The following is a 16188-nucleotide window of genomic DNA, read 5'->3' on the forward strand; positions in this document are numbered from 1 at the left end:
ATGCAGAATCCTGGTAAGGGTCCAGCAGCTTTGAACAATGACTTTGTCTTCAGATGAAATGGAAAGCAGAGGTGCTGCCTGCTTGTGGTGGCTGAAGATAATGGTACTTCTAGCAAGAGTGAGGGTGATACCTCTGTCTTGGTCAGGTTACAAATTGGGTATTGGGTTACTATATCTTGCATGCTTAAAACTCCCTGTGCAGTTTAATTTGTAGCTCATCTTCATTTCCTGTTCTAAACCGTAGCACGGTGTTGCTGTGTGCTGTTAAATACGTGCTGTGTCCCATCCCAGAGATGGTAGCATTTCACTGAAAGGTGAAGAGCTCTCCTCTTGCTTTGCCTTTTAGTTTCCTTTGTGAGAAAGACAAGGTGGGTGAGGTGGTAAGACCAACTTGTGTTGGTGAGAGAGAAGCTTTCGAGCTTACACAGAGTTCTTCTTTAGGTCTGGGAAATGTATTCAGGGTGTCACAGCTAAATACAAGGTGGAACAGATCGTTTAGCATAAGCAGTTAACACCTTTCAAGGGACCATTCAAGGTGAAGTAGCCTGTTAACACCTCTCCAGTGATGGGGGACAGGAGTTGTAATAAACCATAAATCCAGTGACCGTTCAATCCATGATTTTTAGTGTCTAGCAAAGTTATGGATTTGCTGAAATTTCCCAGACCTGAATAAGAGCTCTGTGTACGCGCCAAAGCTTGTCTCTCTCATCAACACAAGTTGGTCTTATTATCTCACCCACCTTGTCTCTCGAATCTCCTGGGACTTATGCAACTACAACAATACTGCATACAGTTTCTTTGTAAAGCACTTTGGTATCCTGAAATGTAGGGGCAGAATTTCAGCTGATTTAAATGCCCTATTTCTGTTGACTTCAGTAGAGCTATGCTGATTTACATCACGTAGCCTGCAATTATTTTAAATGTCCACGTGGTGGCATCATAAGGGAATAACAATGTAATGCTACAGTAAGCCCCAGCCAGGGTTGGGGCCCAATTGTGCTAAGTGCCATAGACACACAGAGTGAAAGGGGCTGTGATTCTTATTCTAATTTGATTCTTGCTAATATCTCCTATATAAGGTCTCCAGACATCTTTAGTTATAACACCCTGTAGTCCAGGGTCATCACTTTCTGAATCATTCACCTTTTAATCTGATACCTTCTAGTTTGGTCTCTGCCCAAAGGCAATTTTTTAAAGTTTTTTTTTTTTAAGTTTGATCAGAATTCCTTCAGGCTGGGGCATGAGAGTTCAGCAGTGGAGCAAGAATACGTAAACCCACAGAGGAGCTTGGAAAGTATGTGCACTGATTAACTCCAGACTTCTGTTTTTCCTAGACAATTAAATGCAAAGGCCCCTAGCATTAGGGTTGTGAGATCAAGGGCCCAGGAATAAGTGAACTTGGCTGTGTTGTACATAGGCTGATGTCAGTTATTCTTTCCCTCATGAAATGTAAACTTTAAAGTGTTGTGTTCTAACAACATAACATTAAGGTTTACATTTAATCTATTTTTAAAGGTAGTAATGTGCTGAATAGCACCCCCGCACCACACACTCCCCATAGCCAGATTAAGAGGGGTATCAAAACAGATTATTAAAGTGACTTGCAAAAGGTGACAAGATGGAGTTCATCTTGCCCATTAATTCTGACTGTATTTAAAGGTTGGTATCTTCCTTTGAAACAGAAGACAAGAAGGGTTAAAGAGCTTAAATTGGAAATTGACAGATCCTAAGATCCTCCCACAGCAGTACAGAGGTTTTGCCCTGGCCTCTGGTTGCACTCCTTATTCCTGGAGGAATTCCGCACCACTGCACAATGTAGAATTTTGCAGAAATTAATGTTGTGCACACAGAATTTTCTTTCTCTCCCCCCCGCCCCCCAGTAATGGGCTGCAGTGCTGCTAGCTGCCACTAGGGGCTGCTGGACCCAGCAGAGCCCAGCTCACAAATAAAAGACGGGGCAGGGGGAGGGAACTGGAGGGTTCCCGTCAGCTGCAGTTCCCAGCAAGCCCTGAAGGAAGGAGGCAGCGGTGCGCAGGAAACTGCAAGCCCAGGACCCAGCATCAGACTGTTTATCCCTCTGGATCCCTGCGCTCTAGGGGTAGAAGGTGTGAATGCCTGGGCCGGGGCGCCCACAGCTGGCCTATCGGGGGGTAGGCAGTGTGTCTGTCAGGGCGGGGGGCTTGCAACTGGGCTCTGGAGGGGAGAGGGTGTGAGTGTCTAGGCGGGGTGGGGGGGGGGGTTGCAGCAGGGCTCTGGGGGGGGTGTGAGTGTCTGGGCTCGGGTGGGACATGGCTGGGCTCTGGGGGGAGAAGAGGTGCCTGGCCCATCTGGCTGGACTCTGGGGGGCGGGGGGGGGGGTAGATAAATAGGAACTGTGTTGTTTTGGGGGTTTCTTTAACTCTCTATTCCTGGGGGAAATTTTGTCTGTATTGTTACAGGTATTTGAAATAAAGTACCGAAATAATTGAAACTGGCATGATTATATAGTGTTATTTTGCCAATAAATTTTGCAGAATCTTTAATTTTTTGGCACAGAATTCCCCCAGGAATAACACCTGGTGTAAATTCCCTCTCAAAAAGCCCTATTGCAAGTCTAGTTAACTTTTGTTCTTAAAAGATACCTCGACAAAAAAATCCGTGTTCCATGATGGAATCTTTGAGTCCGAATCACTTCCTGAAACACACAAACTTGAACTCTTATTTTTAAAAGTAATGTAGTAATACATTAAACTCTCCCTCCTGTTTCTGCTTTTGCTGTAGAGGTTGGTGACTTTAATATCCCTTCTTCCTGCAGGAGCGCTTTCTCTTTGGATGAGGAGTGTTAGCTCCATGCATGTGATGTAGAGCACCGGGGGGACAGACTTGCTTTGGTGGTCTTGCTACGTGGCTTGTATGCTTGCTTGGTTGTTGCCCTTGTGGCTTTGCTACATGGAATCTGGGAAGGGGTGGCAGTAGCTCTGGTCTCACCAGGGTGATGGCATCTCTTGCAGGCTGCTGGAAGCAGATTCCAAGTCCATGCGCTCCATGAATGGCTCCCGCAGGAACAGCGGCTCCTCCTTAGTCTCCAGCTCCTCAGCCTCCTCAAACCTGAGCCACCTCGAGGAGGACACCTGGATCCTATGGGGGAGGATTGTCAATGAATGGGATGAATGGCGGAAGAAGAAAGAGAAACTGCTGAAGGTGAGGAAAGAAGGCAGGTTAGTGAGAAATTGAGAGGCTGATAGCACAGACATCCTCCACTCCCCATGCTCATTCCCACAAAACCTGAGATTCTTTTCAGGATCAAAGGTGGTTTGATTTCCTCTGTGGCTCTAACCCTGTCCTAGGACTTGCCACAAACATTCTTTCTCTACTCACCCCCATGTCTATCCATCTCAATCACAAATGAGAAAGGATGGGCCCTCTTCAGGGCCCTCTGCAGCATCCCAAACCCTTGCCAGCAAGTGCATCAGCACAAGCTCATGCAGAGGATTGAACCCCACTCACCCCTTGTGGCACAAAGAGGGGCCACATAAAATACCAGGATTTTGGAACGTTCTCCCATGCTGGCTCATGATCTGCCATACCTTGCTTTTCACCAGGAGCTTATACGGAAAGGAATCCCACACCACTTCCGAGCCATTGTATGGCAGCTTCTGTGCAGTGCCACAGATATGCCTGTCAAGAACCAGTATTCAGAGCTGCTGAAGATGTCTTCCCCCTGCGAGAAGCTGATCCGGAGGGACATAGCCCGCACATATCCTGAGCATGAGTTCTTCAAGGGACAGGACAGCCTAGGCCAAGAGGTCCTTTTCAATGTCATGAAGGTAAGAAGGAGCCACCTGTAATGGTCACGTTGGAGGGCAGTATCTAGCATATGAGCAGATTGTGTATGTGAGCCATGGCAGCACATGATGCAAGCACTGCACTCTCTCAAAGTGAGCGTACAGTCAGAAAAGTGACTCAGTGGAAGCTACATGAGTTCCATTTCACGGTCTTGAATGACAGGTCTGTGACAGAGTAAACTCTCATATGGGGCGAGAGGGGGGCGTGAAAACCCCAAGCGCTGTAAGAAGCACGTCTTACCAGGAAGTAGTCTGAAAAGAGTTTGTGCCTACCTCAAGTTAGGGTGTGATCCAGCCGATTTCACTCACTGTTAGAACAGGGGAGGGAGCCCTGGCTATTAGTAGTCTTTAGCAAAGCATGCTGGGAGTCAGGAGTCTGGGCCCTAAAAAGTACAGGTACTTCCTAGTCAGGAGGAGGGAGAGCCCGCGTCAGAGAAAGGGCTGCTTGCTAAGGGAATGCTCAGAGGAATAATACCAGGCAGCCCAGGTGCCAACTTTCCTCGGCGCCGATGGGTGCTTGCACCCCCCTGACTCTGCCCCCTTCCTGCTCCCTTGGACCCCTCCCCAAATCCCTGCCCCAGCCCTGCCTCTTCCCCGAGCGTGCTGCATTTCCCCTCTCCCTCCCAGCGCTTACCACCCAAAACAGCTGTTTTGCAGCACAAGAGCTGGGAGCCAGGGGGAGAAGCGGAGCTGCGGCGCGCTCAGGGGAGGAGGCAGAGGTGAGCTGGGGCAGGGAGCTGCCGGTGGGTGCGCCAGCCCCGGAGCACCCACGGAGTCGGCGCCTATGCCAGGCAGGGGATGCTATCTGAAGGATCTGGGAAGATTAAACCTGTGGGTATGTACAGAATAAGGGGTTGGAGAGGTTCTCTTGCGTGAAGCCTGTATTGACTGTGTACCAAAGATGTTGGGGCGTGATATTACTAAATACTTCAAGGGGACTGGGCTACAGAACGTTCTCCAGAGAGTATCTGTTAGGGGGCTTTTTCCTTCACCCACTTACTTCCCTGGTCCTTCTCGCAGATAACAGAGAGCAACAATACCCAGAGTCCAAAGGTGCAAACAATTCGATGTTTATTGGGGTGAACTTCCAGCAAGCATGATTCCAGTTTCCTTCCTTAGTGTCCCCCTTCCCAGCTCTGACACCACAGAGCCTTACACCTGTGTCCCTGTTCCCATTCCTGCCCTTAGCCAAACATGATTCCAATTTCCCCACCTCCATTTCCTGTTCCCATTTCCCCCACCCACCCACTTCCTGATTGACTGCAGACTATATAGTGAAACTTGAGTTCTGCTTAGCTATACCTTGAACAATCATTTTACTGAAATTAACTAACCAATCCTAACATATTGTAACATGATTATTTAACCAATTATATCCCACCACCTTAATTAGTTTACACCCAGCAAAATTAATTATACAGCAGACAGAAACAATCACAGAACCAGACAGGGATTATACAGACAAACAATGGGGAAATGGGGACTACAGTGATAGAACAAACACAGAAATAAATTTGTTAGTCTCTAAGGTGCCACAAGTACTCCTTTTCTTTTTGCGAATACAGACTAACACGGCTGCTACTCTGAAAACAGAAATGAGGATTTCACATCCCAGCTAGTGATAAGTGAGTTCTTGCCAGACAGGATGCTATCAAACTAAGTTTCCTTTTACATCTTCTAGGCCCTTCCCTTTCTCTGGAGGCGATAGGCATTATCAGGACAGGATTGTGTTCCTAACAGCCCAATAGCACCTTATTTCAATGTGACTAGTTTGGAATGTGAGGAGGTGACCGGTCGCTTCCCAGCTTATGGCTGCTTCTGCTGCTTAGCCAAAGGCCTTAGCCTAAGAACAGGGCCTCAGACTGTCACAGTAAGAGAAGGACCTTACACTAGCAGACAGTGATTTTGATTCTTTCTTTTATACCTCTATAACTAGCCAAGTGATAAGAATACACCTAAATTCTTAGAGTATAGGCCTTTACAGACGGGCCTGAATATCTATATCCTAACAGTATCCTCCTCCATCTGTCTTCCCCATCATTTTCATTATGTCCTGACCCATCAGTGAGAAGCTGGTGACAACTTCAGCCAGGGAACTCTCTTCCTCCCGCCCCTCATGTCATCCCCAATGATGATGTCTGACAGGATGAGGAAGACTAGTACCCAGATCGTTCTGCTGTAACTTTATGCGTCTTGCAGGGCTAACAGGAACCTGAGTAACTTGTCAGTTTCATCTGACTTAGGGAGATGGTGTAAGAAGGGACCATGTATACCAAGTTGTTCTTCTAGCTGTAAAGGCGTATTAAATGAAAACACCCTATCGACTGCAAATCACTGGAGCATGCTTTCCCCTTAAAACACGGAGTGTGTTTTTTTTCCTGTCAAATAAGGAAAATGGGCTTAGAAAGAGGGGGGCTAATAAAGCACCTGAGAAACGAGAGGCAATTTCCCTTTAATATGTTTCTCATTGCAATCTCAGGACCTTTGCCACAGCCTGGGTGTCAGTTCTTATCTCTTGTTGCATAAGTACAGTGGAGAGCTGTATACAGTGGTTTAAAGCTCTTCAGTTTTCTCTGGTGAAATTATGCTTTTGGTGATACATCAGCAAAGTGTCTCAATTATTAAACAATGGATGAAAGCACATCCATTCCTCTGGAATGTAAAGGTGTTGGAGTTTGAAGTCTTCTAAAGCACTTTGAGATCTATGATGAAAAGTGCTGTGTAAGAGCTAGATATTGTCTCACCAAGAACAGGTACGCCCCATGGGCAGCCACCATACAAACTTCCCCTGCCAATATGCTGCCTTGTTCTAGAAAGACTCTCGAAGGACTTCAGGGTTCTCCAGTCTCCATAGCTCATTCAGTGGTTGGCTCCGAGGCTCCCAATCAGAAGGCCAATTGCAATGATGGTTTCTGGGTGCACGGTAGTCTATGACAAACCAGTTGAGCCCACAAACTCATTTCATGTGGCCTCGACACCAATCTGAGACTTCTGTGGAAACATCAGAGTCCTGAAGTAGCCAATCCAGCTATTGGAGAACAAGCTGGATTATGCGTCAACAGTATTGTTTGGTAAATTCCAACTGTAAAATCTCTGTTACTGGGGCCGAGGGTGGAGGCAGGGAGAACCCACTTGAATATGACCTCCCAGTGAGAGTTTGCAAGCACTGGTGGTTACAGAAATCTTAATAAACTTAGTGCTGGGAATTGAGCAGTTGTGATCTGAGAGCCCTGAGGGACAATAAATACAGCATCTCACATTTATAATGTACCCTCTTCTTTCTGTTTTTTAGTAGCCATTTCTTTCAGCCCTACCTCCCAGTGGCTGCCTTGCATTAGTGGTATCACAAATTTCAGAGTAACAGCCGTGTTAGTCTGTATTCGCAAAAAGAAAAGGAGTACTTGTGGCACCTTAGAGACTAACCAATTTATTTGAGCATAAGCTTTCGTGAGCTACAGCTCACTTCATCGGGTGCACCCGATGAAGTGAGCTGTAGCTCACGAAAGCTTATGCTCAAATAAATTGGTTAGTCTCTAAGGTGCCACAAGTACTCCTTTTCTTTTTGGTATCACAAATGACACCTTATCACAAACATACTGACCATCACCAGGGGGCATCTTAGATATGCTAGTAATATAAAGCTTTGTCTCCATGTGCATTTCACAGCGATTCTCTTCAGCTTTCAGGTTGAGAGTTGGACTTTGAGCTTCTTTGCTATGCAGGCAGGTTTCTTCCCTTATTGGGACATAACTCCTCATTCTCATCAGTGGCTGTTAAGGGCCTGGCTTAAGGAGAGAACGGAATCCTTTAAACGTTAATGGGATCTAATCTCTAATTATGGCCTTCAGTTTGTATGTTCTTTTCTATTTAGTTTTTCTCATCTCTGAATAAATGTTGTGGGAAAGGCACAGATTGTCCCCACCCTCCCATTGAAGTTTTCTGTGGATTTAATTTAAATTTGTAGTGATAACTTCATTACATTCCAAGAAATCAATTTTTATGCACTTGTAGAGAGAGATGAGCGAGACCTATTTGTGCTGTGGTTCTTTGGCTGGAATCTCATTGGAATAAATATGGCTGCAGTGAGGGCATATTAAACTCTGTTACGTGTCCCGTGTGTGTTTGGCAAGTGCACTCTTTCTACCTAAAAGTGGCAAAGAGTTCTGTGGCACCTTATAGACTAACAGACGTATTGGAGCATAAGCCTTCGTGGGTACATACCCACTACGTCGGATGCTTTCTACCTAGTTGCTTTTCTGACAGTAACTGGATGTTGATATAAGTTCTGTTTCTTATCAGACCCTGCTATAGACATTTACTGTAGCTTTGTGGTATTTAAAGCACTACATTTGCTGGCTGCAATCCCGGGGCACAGGAGAGCACATTGTAGGCATAATATCATCTAAGATACGTTTCTCTGCATGTGGGGGGGGGGGGGGCAGGGTGGGTTGCATAGAAATACTTAAGCTACTTCCTGGTCCTAAAAAGAAGTATCCTTTCCCAAGTTCCTTCCTCTGATCTCCAACCCCAATGACCCTTGGTTTTGTTGCCTTACTCCTTGCCCTTTTGTTCTCTTCTAAGTAATTATCACTTGTGTCTCAGTATGTTCCGTCAGAGCTCTGTAGCTCCCCTGCAGGACTCTAGAGACGGTATCCCTGTCTGCATCACACTCGAGCACTCTCTCTTCCAGGCCTATTCCCTAGTGGACCGTGAGGTTGGATATTGTCAGGGCAGCGCATTCATCGTGGGATTGCTGCTAATGCAGGTTGGTATGAGTGGAGATCATATAACAGGAGAATATGCAGCATCGATCCCACCAAAGTTGCTAGCCCAAAGCTCTTCCCAGTTCAGTTAATTGCTGTGGAAATGCCACAGGATCTTTAACTTCCCCCCGAGACTTGGCAGAAGGGACTTGGTTTAATGGCTCACTCAAAGGACCCCTGACGCTTACTGCACTGTCAGTACAAATGCAAATCCTGGGAGCAGAGTTAGTGACCTTCTGGACTGTGAATGCAGCCAGCTTGAGCTGTGCTGACTTGTTTCTAGTTCTCTGCCATTTCTGGAACATGTCCTCGCTTGGGTGCCGGAGTGCCTTTTTTAGGGAACAGGAATTTTCCATTGACATTGAGCATAAAATATGGCATCCTTCCCGCATTTGTGTAACAAAGCAGAGCCTTTTAAAAGCCCAAATCCACTACCTCGCCCTGTGAAACACATGCCGTGGAGGGTTTTAAGGAGGGACTTTTAAAGATGAAAAGCTAAGTACAGTACTTGTTTTGTCATGAACCGGTGCTGGAAATGCCTCTCAAACACTTCACAGGTGAATCGACACACTTGCATCTGGCCAGGAATTTAGATGTTTCCTCTCATAATCAGCAAACCACTTGGAAAATTTTTTGAATATTCCTTTGTTTCCTCATCGCCTGTTTTGACCCTTATCTCACACCAGTGATCCCTAAAACCAGGAATGAAAGGAAGTGGGGGGAGAAAAGTCATTGGGCCTCCCCTTTACCTTTTTAGAACCTGTCTAGATCAGACTAATCTGTTTGTAAAGTCCAGCATAAATTTATGGTATGCTCTGTACAAATGACATGTAAAATCAATACAGACCTACTGGGGAGAAGAGGGCCCAGCATGGCAAGGTACTATTCAGTTTGCAAGTGGGATTACATTCTCCACTGGGAATGTGTTTTATCTGAGCAGTCGCTGGCCATTCTATTTTCCTTCTGCTTCCATGTGATCGCTGCCCAGAAGCATCAGGAATCAAACCCAAATGTAAAGCATTGTTCTATGTAAAGCTGCTCCACCTCTCGTAACAAGTGTTTGTATGATCTACGTTAGAGTATCGTTCTGGGTCGGTTCTGTGCCGGGTTCTGTTGAGAGACTAATGTGGGATTTGTCTCATTTTGAACCTGTAGATGCCTGAAGAAGAGGCTTTCTGTGTGTTTGTGCGACTGATGCAGGAATATCGATTACGAGAGCTATTCAAACCTAGCATGGCTGAGCTAGGCCTGTGCATCTACCAGTTTGAGTACATGCTGCAGGTAAATACAGTGAGGAGACCAGGGTGATAGTAGCTTAGACAATGAGGCCATGTGATCCAGAGTAGTAGCAGGCTAACTATGAGGAACTGGCCAGTGGTTTCTTTGTGCACATAATGGTCTGTGAATCCAAGCTGGAGAAGTCTAGCTCCTTTCCAGATTCCCCTGGGAATGTTAGAGAAGACCAGAGCGGCTAATGGAATTGGTTCTGGGAATAAAGTCCTTAGCTCTGATTGTTCAGAGCCTCCTCTGGCCAAGAGCATCCCATATCCCAGAGGGGATGGCGGAACCCAGTTGGCTGTAATTAGCAGGCATTTTACTACTGCTGCTGTGTCTTTCTCGTATTCAGGAGCAGCTGCCTGAGCTGAACATCCACTTCCGCTCCCAGAGTTTCCTCACCTCCATGTACTCCTCATCCTGGTTTCTCACACTCTTCCTCACAACCTTCCCTCTGCCTGTGGCCACCCGAGTGTTTGACATCTTCATGTATGAGGTAAAGTGCTTCATACCAGGACGACTGGGGGCATGATCATGGGCTCAGAGGGATTTCTGATACTGAGTGGGAGCAACTGCTCGTCTCAGTGCAGTGTTCAAAGGCAATGATGCCAGCGTCTGGGATGGATTAATTGAGAACAAGATAGATCATTTTTAAAAAACACAGCTGAATTTTCTGCTTGAATAGAAGGACCTCGTTAGATCTTGCTTGGGCTGCCTTGTAAAATAAGAAAGGAGTTTCCTGGCTACACAGTGCTTCAAGTGTTTTAAAAACCTGTGTCCTGGTTTTCCTTTTTTCCAATGACACTGAGCACCCCAAACTCCCATTGAATCTTTCATTCCTGGGTGACTAGGTGAGATTACTCTGAAAATCAGCAATGATTAGCCCTGATGGACTAGCAAGGGGAACAGCTTAGTGGCAGGAGCCCTATACAGGTGAGTCTCATCTTACGCGCATTTAACATGAGCGAATTCAGCTTTGCGCGGTCGGCAAAAACAAAAGAAAACAACAAAAAAGAGAAAAATAGCAATTTAAATACTATACCTGTAGTGCGGGCGATTCCGCCTGCCATTACACTCAATGTAATTTTGACTATACGCGATTTTCACTTTACGCGCTGACTGGAACGTAACCCCAGCATAAGTTGAGACTCGTCTGTACTGCACTTCACTCCTCCCCACTGAGTCTGGCCATGTTAGCAGAAGTATCTTTGGGCCATTAGCTGTTGTCTGTAAATTGGAGTCATTTCCATGTTAGCGATGGCTAAACTGCAACACATGGAGTTCTGGGGAGACAAGTCCTAGTCAAAAAGAAAAGGAGTACTTGTGGCACCTTAGAGACTATCAGATTTATTTGAGCATAAGCTTTCGTGAGCTACAGCTCACTTCATCGGATGCATTCAGTGGAAAATACCGTGGGGAGATTTATATACACAGAGAACATGAAACAATGGGTGTCACCATACACACTGTAATGAGTGATCACTTAAGGTGAGCTATTACCAGCGGGGCGGGGGGGACTACAACATTTGCTCAAGAAACTACCTGAAAAAGCACAAGAACGAATCTGCACAGACACACCCCTGGAACCCCGACCTGGGGTATTCTATCTGCTACTCAAGATCCATAAGCCTGGAAATCCTGGGCGCCCCATCATCTCAGGCATTGGCACCCTGACAGCAGGATTGTCTGGCTATGTAGACTTCCTCCTCAGGCCCTACGCTACCAGCACTCCCAGCTATCTTCGAGACACCACTGATTTCCTGAGGAAACTACAATCCATCGGTGATCTTCCTGAAAACACCATCCTGGCCACTATGGATGTAGAAGCACTCTACACCAACATTCCACACAAAGATGGACTACAAGCCATCAGGAACAGTATCCCCGATAATGTCACAGCAAACTTGGTGGCTGAACTTTGTGACTTTGTCCTCACTCATAACTATTTCACATTTGGGGACAATGTATACCTTCAAATCAGCAGCATTGCTATGCATACCTGCATGGCCCCACAGTATGCCAACATTTTTATGGCTGACTTAGAACAACACTTCCTCAGCTCTCATCCCCTAATGCCCCACTCTACTTGCGCTACATTGATGACATCTTCATCATCTGGACCCATGGAAAAGAAGCCCTTGAGGAACTCCACCATGATTTCAACAATTTCCATCCCACCATCAACCTCAGCCTGGACCAGTCCACACAAGAGATCCACTTCCTGGACACTATGGCGCTAATAAGCGATGGTCACATAAACACCACCCTATAACGGAAACCTACTGATCATTATCCTTACCTACATGCCTCCAGCTTTCATCCAGACCACACCACACGATCCATTGTCTACAGCCAAGCTCTACGATACAACCGCATTTGCTCCAGCCCCTCAGACAGAGGCAAATGCCTACAAGATCTCTATCAAGCATTCTTACAACTACAATACCCACCTGCTGAAGTGAAGAAACAGACTGACAGAGCCAGAAGAGTACCCAGAAGTCACCTACTACAGGATAGGCCCAACAAAGAAAATAAACAGAACGCCACTAGCCGTCACCTTCAGCCCCCAACTAAAACCCCTCCAACGCATCATTAAGGATCTACAACCTATCCTGAAGGACGACCCATCACTCTCACAGATCTTGGGAGACGGCCAGTCCTTGCTTACAGACAGCCCCCCAACCTGAAGCAAATACTCACCAGCAACCACGCAACAGAACCACTAACCCAGGAACCTATCCTTGCAACGAAGCCCTTTGCCAACTGTGTCCACATATCTATTCAGGGAACACCATCATAGGGCCTAATCACATCAGCCACACTATCAGAGGCTTGTTCACCTGCACATCTACCAATGTGATATATGCCATCATGTGCCAGCAATGCCCCTCTGCCATGTACATTGGTCAAACTGGACAGTCTCTACGTAAAAGAATAAATGGACACAAATCAGATGTCAAGAATTATAACATTCATAAACCAGTCGGAGAACACTTCAATCTCCTTTGGTCACTCGATTACAGACCTAACAGTGGCAATTCTTCAACAAAAAAACTTCAAAAACGTACTCCAACGAGAGACTGCTGAATTGGAATTAATTTGCAAACTGGATACAATTTAACTTAGGCTTGAATAGAGACTGGGAGTGGATGGGTCATTACACAAAGTAAAACTATTTCCCCTGGTTTATTCCCTCCATTCACCCCCCACTGTTCCTCAGACGTTCTTGTCAACTGCTGGAAGTGGCCCACCTTGATTATCACTACAAAATTGATTGTCACCCCCCGCTCTCCTGCTGGTAATAGCTCACCTTACCTGATCACTCTTCATCAAGTGATGAAGTGAGCTGTAGCTCACGAAAGCTTATGCTCAAATAAATTTGTTAGTGTCTAAGGTGCCACAAGTCCTCCTGTTCTTTTTGCGAATACAGACTAACATGGCTGCTACTCTAAGTCCTAGTCAGCCTTCTTGATCAGAGGGGCATGGCTGACCAGACGCACACTCAGGATGAGGTATTTGCATATTCCCATTTTCTGCAAGTTAGTTTGCCCTCCCTGAGCCTGGCAAGTTGCCTTTAGGGACTATTGAGCTAGTCAGAGTTCGGGTTCCCCACACGGTATGTGCAAATATGAGATGTAAGCTTTAACTTGTAGCCAATCCTGAGGAAACTGACAGTTTTCCCCCAGTGAGGCTTTTGCGTGACCCACTAGAAATTCAGGGCCTAATTCTCAGTTCTGCTATGTGGTTCTGGCAGTGAAGTTCCTGTGTCGTCATTGCTCTAGCAGGTTAAAGGGAGCTTAGTGTGGGCATAAATTACATTTACTTTAAGGCTCTTTTTATTGCCATAGTGATGTCTGGGCCTGGTTGTAAATGAGAATCAGGCCTTGGGTGCCTTTCCCTGTCCTCCTCCTCTCTGCATCTCCGAGCTTAGGCACCTAACTTTTATTGCACTCTCAAATGCCACATGAGCCTTGTGTCTGGGGCTGAAACCTCTCTGTGCTTTGCCATAGGGGCTGGAGATCATCTTTCGTGTGGGGATGGCTCTCCTGCAGTTCAACCAGGCAGAGCTGATGCAGCTGGATATGGAGGGGATGTCGCAGGTCAGAGCAGCTCTGCATTGCACTCAAACTGCCCTCTCGGGAGGGGTTTATACTTCAGCCATGCAGTTGTGGTAGAAAGAAGCCCATAATTACGGCTCTACCAAATTCATGGTCCATTTTTGTCAATTTCACAATCATTAAGATTTTAAAAATTGTAAATTTCATAATTTCAGTGATTTAAATCTGAAATGTCATGGTGTTCTAATTGTAGGGGTCTTGACACAAAAAGGAGTTGTGTGGAGGGGGTGTCACAAGGTTATTGTAGGGGGGGCGCTGTGATACTGCTACCCTTACTTTTGCGCTGCTGCTGCTGCTGCCTTCAGAGCTGGGCAGCTGGAGAGCGGCGGCTGCTGGCCGGGACCCCAGCTCTGAAGGCAGCGCCGCCGCCAGCAGCAGCGCAGCAGTAAGGATAGCATGAGGTGGGCCCTCAGTCAGCAGCCGCCACTCTCCTGCCACCCAGCTCTGAAGGCAGCAGCGCAGAAATAAGGGTGACATGGTCTGGTATTGCCACCCTCACTTCCATGCTGCTGCTGGCGGGGGGGCTTCCTTCAGAGCTGGGCGCTTGGCCAACCACGGCCACTCTCCAGCTGCCCAGCTCTGAAGGCTGTGTGGACGTAAGGGTGGCAATACTGTGACACACCCCGCCCCCCCCCCCCAAAAAAAATTACCTTGCAATGCCCCTACAACTCCCTTTTGGGTCAGGACCTCCCCGTTTGAGAAATGCTGGCCTCCTCAGTGAAATCTGTATAGTAGAGGTTAAAAGCACACAAGACCAGATTTCACAGTCTGTCGTGTTTTTCATGGCCGTGAATTTGGTAGGGTCCTACCCATAATCCTGTTGAGCTCTGATTGGCTGGCCATGCTGTGACGCAGTAGGGAGAGGGGTGGATTGACCAGGGAATGTCGTCTAATTCTACTGGGACTGTCTGCATTGGGGATGGGATAGCAGGAGATGGGCCTGTAACCTGAGCCAGGAAGGGGGTGGGGTCAGATGACACCTTTGCCCGGGAAACTGGACAAAGCCTAGAGGAGAGAGCCTACGGGAGGGGTTTTTGGTTTCAGTTTTGTGCTGGAAAGCAGGGGAACCCCAAGGCTGGGGTCTAAGCTCCCTGCCCCCCAGAAGGACTTGACTGAGGGGTCCTGGTTGTACCTACAAGCTCTGTTTTAGACTGTGTTCCTATTGTCCAATAAACCTTCTGTTTGGCTGGCTGGCTGAGAGTCACGGTGAAACCCAGGAAGAGGGGTGCAGGGCCCTGACTCCCGCACACTCCCTGACACATGTCCAGTGTATAAATAGAAGATGCCCCATATAACGCCCAAGGTCAGCCCATTTCCTAGTGACTGGCCCAAGCATCAACGCAGAGTTGCCTGGAGCTCTTTTGGTGTAACGCTGCTGTGCTTCCAGCCATGAAGAGGCTCATCCTGCCATGCTTCTGAAACTCAGTGGGCCAGGAGTCTGAGCAGCCTCTCTTACGTCCTGCCGCCCTCTAGTCCCAGTCTAGCCCAAAACCTGAATCCAGATCTTTGTGAAAAGTGAGTTTAAGCAACTTCTACGGGCAGTTTCCTTTTTCCTTAGGCACAGTTTCAAAGGTGAGATGTGAAAGAATCACTAGATATTCTCACTCTCCAAACAGCGAAATAGTTGCCTGCAATGTGTATGGTTTATCCCAGCAGTGCCATGCACAGGGTTAATCTTACAACCCTGTAACCTGTAGCTCTTGTTCTGCTTAGACTGCAGATGATGCAGTACCAACATCTTAGCTGTGTGGGACCCACTGATGAGTCAAGCAATTGGTGGGACGGGTGAATAGAACAATTACATCACAAGAGAATGCATTACTGTGTTAAATACAATTGAGCTTTGTGAGCCTGGCCCAACAGCAGTTACAGCTCTAACTCGCTGTGCTGTCCGTGTTGTGCACCAGACAGAAGGTGAAGAAGCACTTTCAGGCCTGCTGAGGTTGCAGAGTGATTTTTCCTTTCAGTCCCCCTGCAGCCTGGGCACGGGGCACTATGAGGCTTAACTTTCAGTTGTCCTGTTGGATTTGAGATGTCCTGAGACCAAACACATGAACATCCTCTGTGTGTTTGGAGCTGACAGTATTAGATAAGCTTCTTGTGCCTGCCTTGTGCAGGAGCTCAGATCCTACAAGTCATGTCACCTGCCTGTCCCTCAGTTCTCCTAACTCACCCCGCTGGTGTTAAGATAAGGTTTGAAGATAAGAA

General features: G+C 47.0%; 1 protein-coding gene across 5 annotated transcripts in view; it reads left to right on the plus strand.

Annotated features, from left to right (window-relative positions):
* Positions 1–16188, plus strand: part of EVI5L (ecotropic viral integration site 5 like) — an 87478-nt gene that overhangs the window by 26425 nt on the left and 44865 nt on the right. For all 5 annotated transcript variants that reach the window (XM_074935294.1, XM_074935293.1, XM_074935290.1 and 2 more), the window contains 6 exons: positions 2991–3180; positions 3582–3806; positions 8515–8589; positions 9743–9868; positions 10215–10358; positions 13873–13962. In XM_074935294.1, coding sequence (XP_074791395.1) covers positions 2991–3180; positions 3582–3806; positions 8515–8589; positions 9743–9868; positions 10215–10358; positions 13873–13962 — 850 coding nt within the window. The remainder of the gene's footprint in view (positions 1–2990; positions 3181–3581; positions 3807–8514; positions 8590–9742; positions 9869–10214; positions 10359–13872; positions 13963–16188) is intronic.

Source organism: Natator depressus, chromosome 20 (assembly GCF_965152275.1).
Source record: "Natator depressus isolate rNatDep1 chromosome 20, rNatDep2.hap1, whole genome shotgun sequence".
NCBI lineage: Eukaryota > Metazoa > Chordata > Testudines > Cheloniidae > Natator > Natator depressus.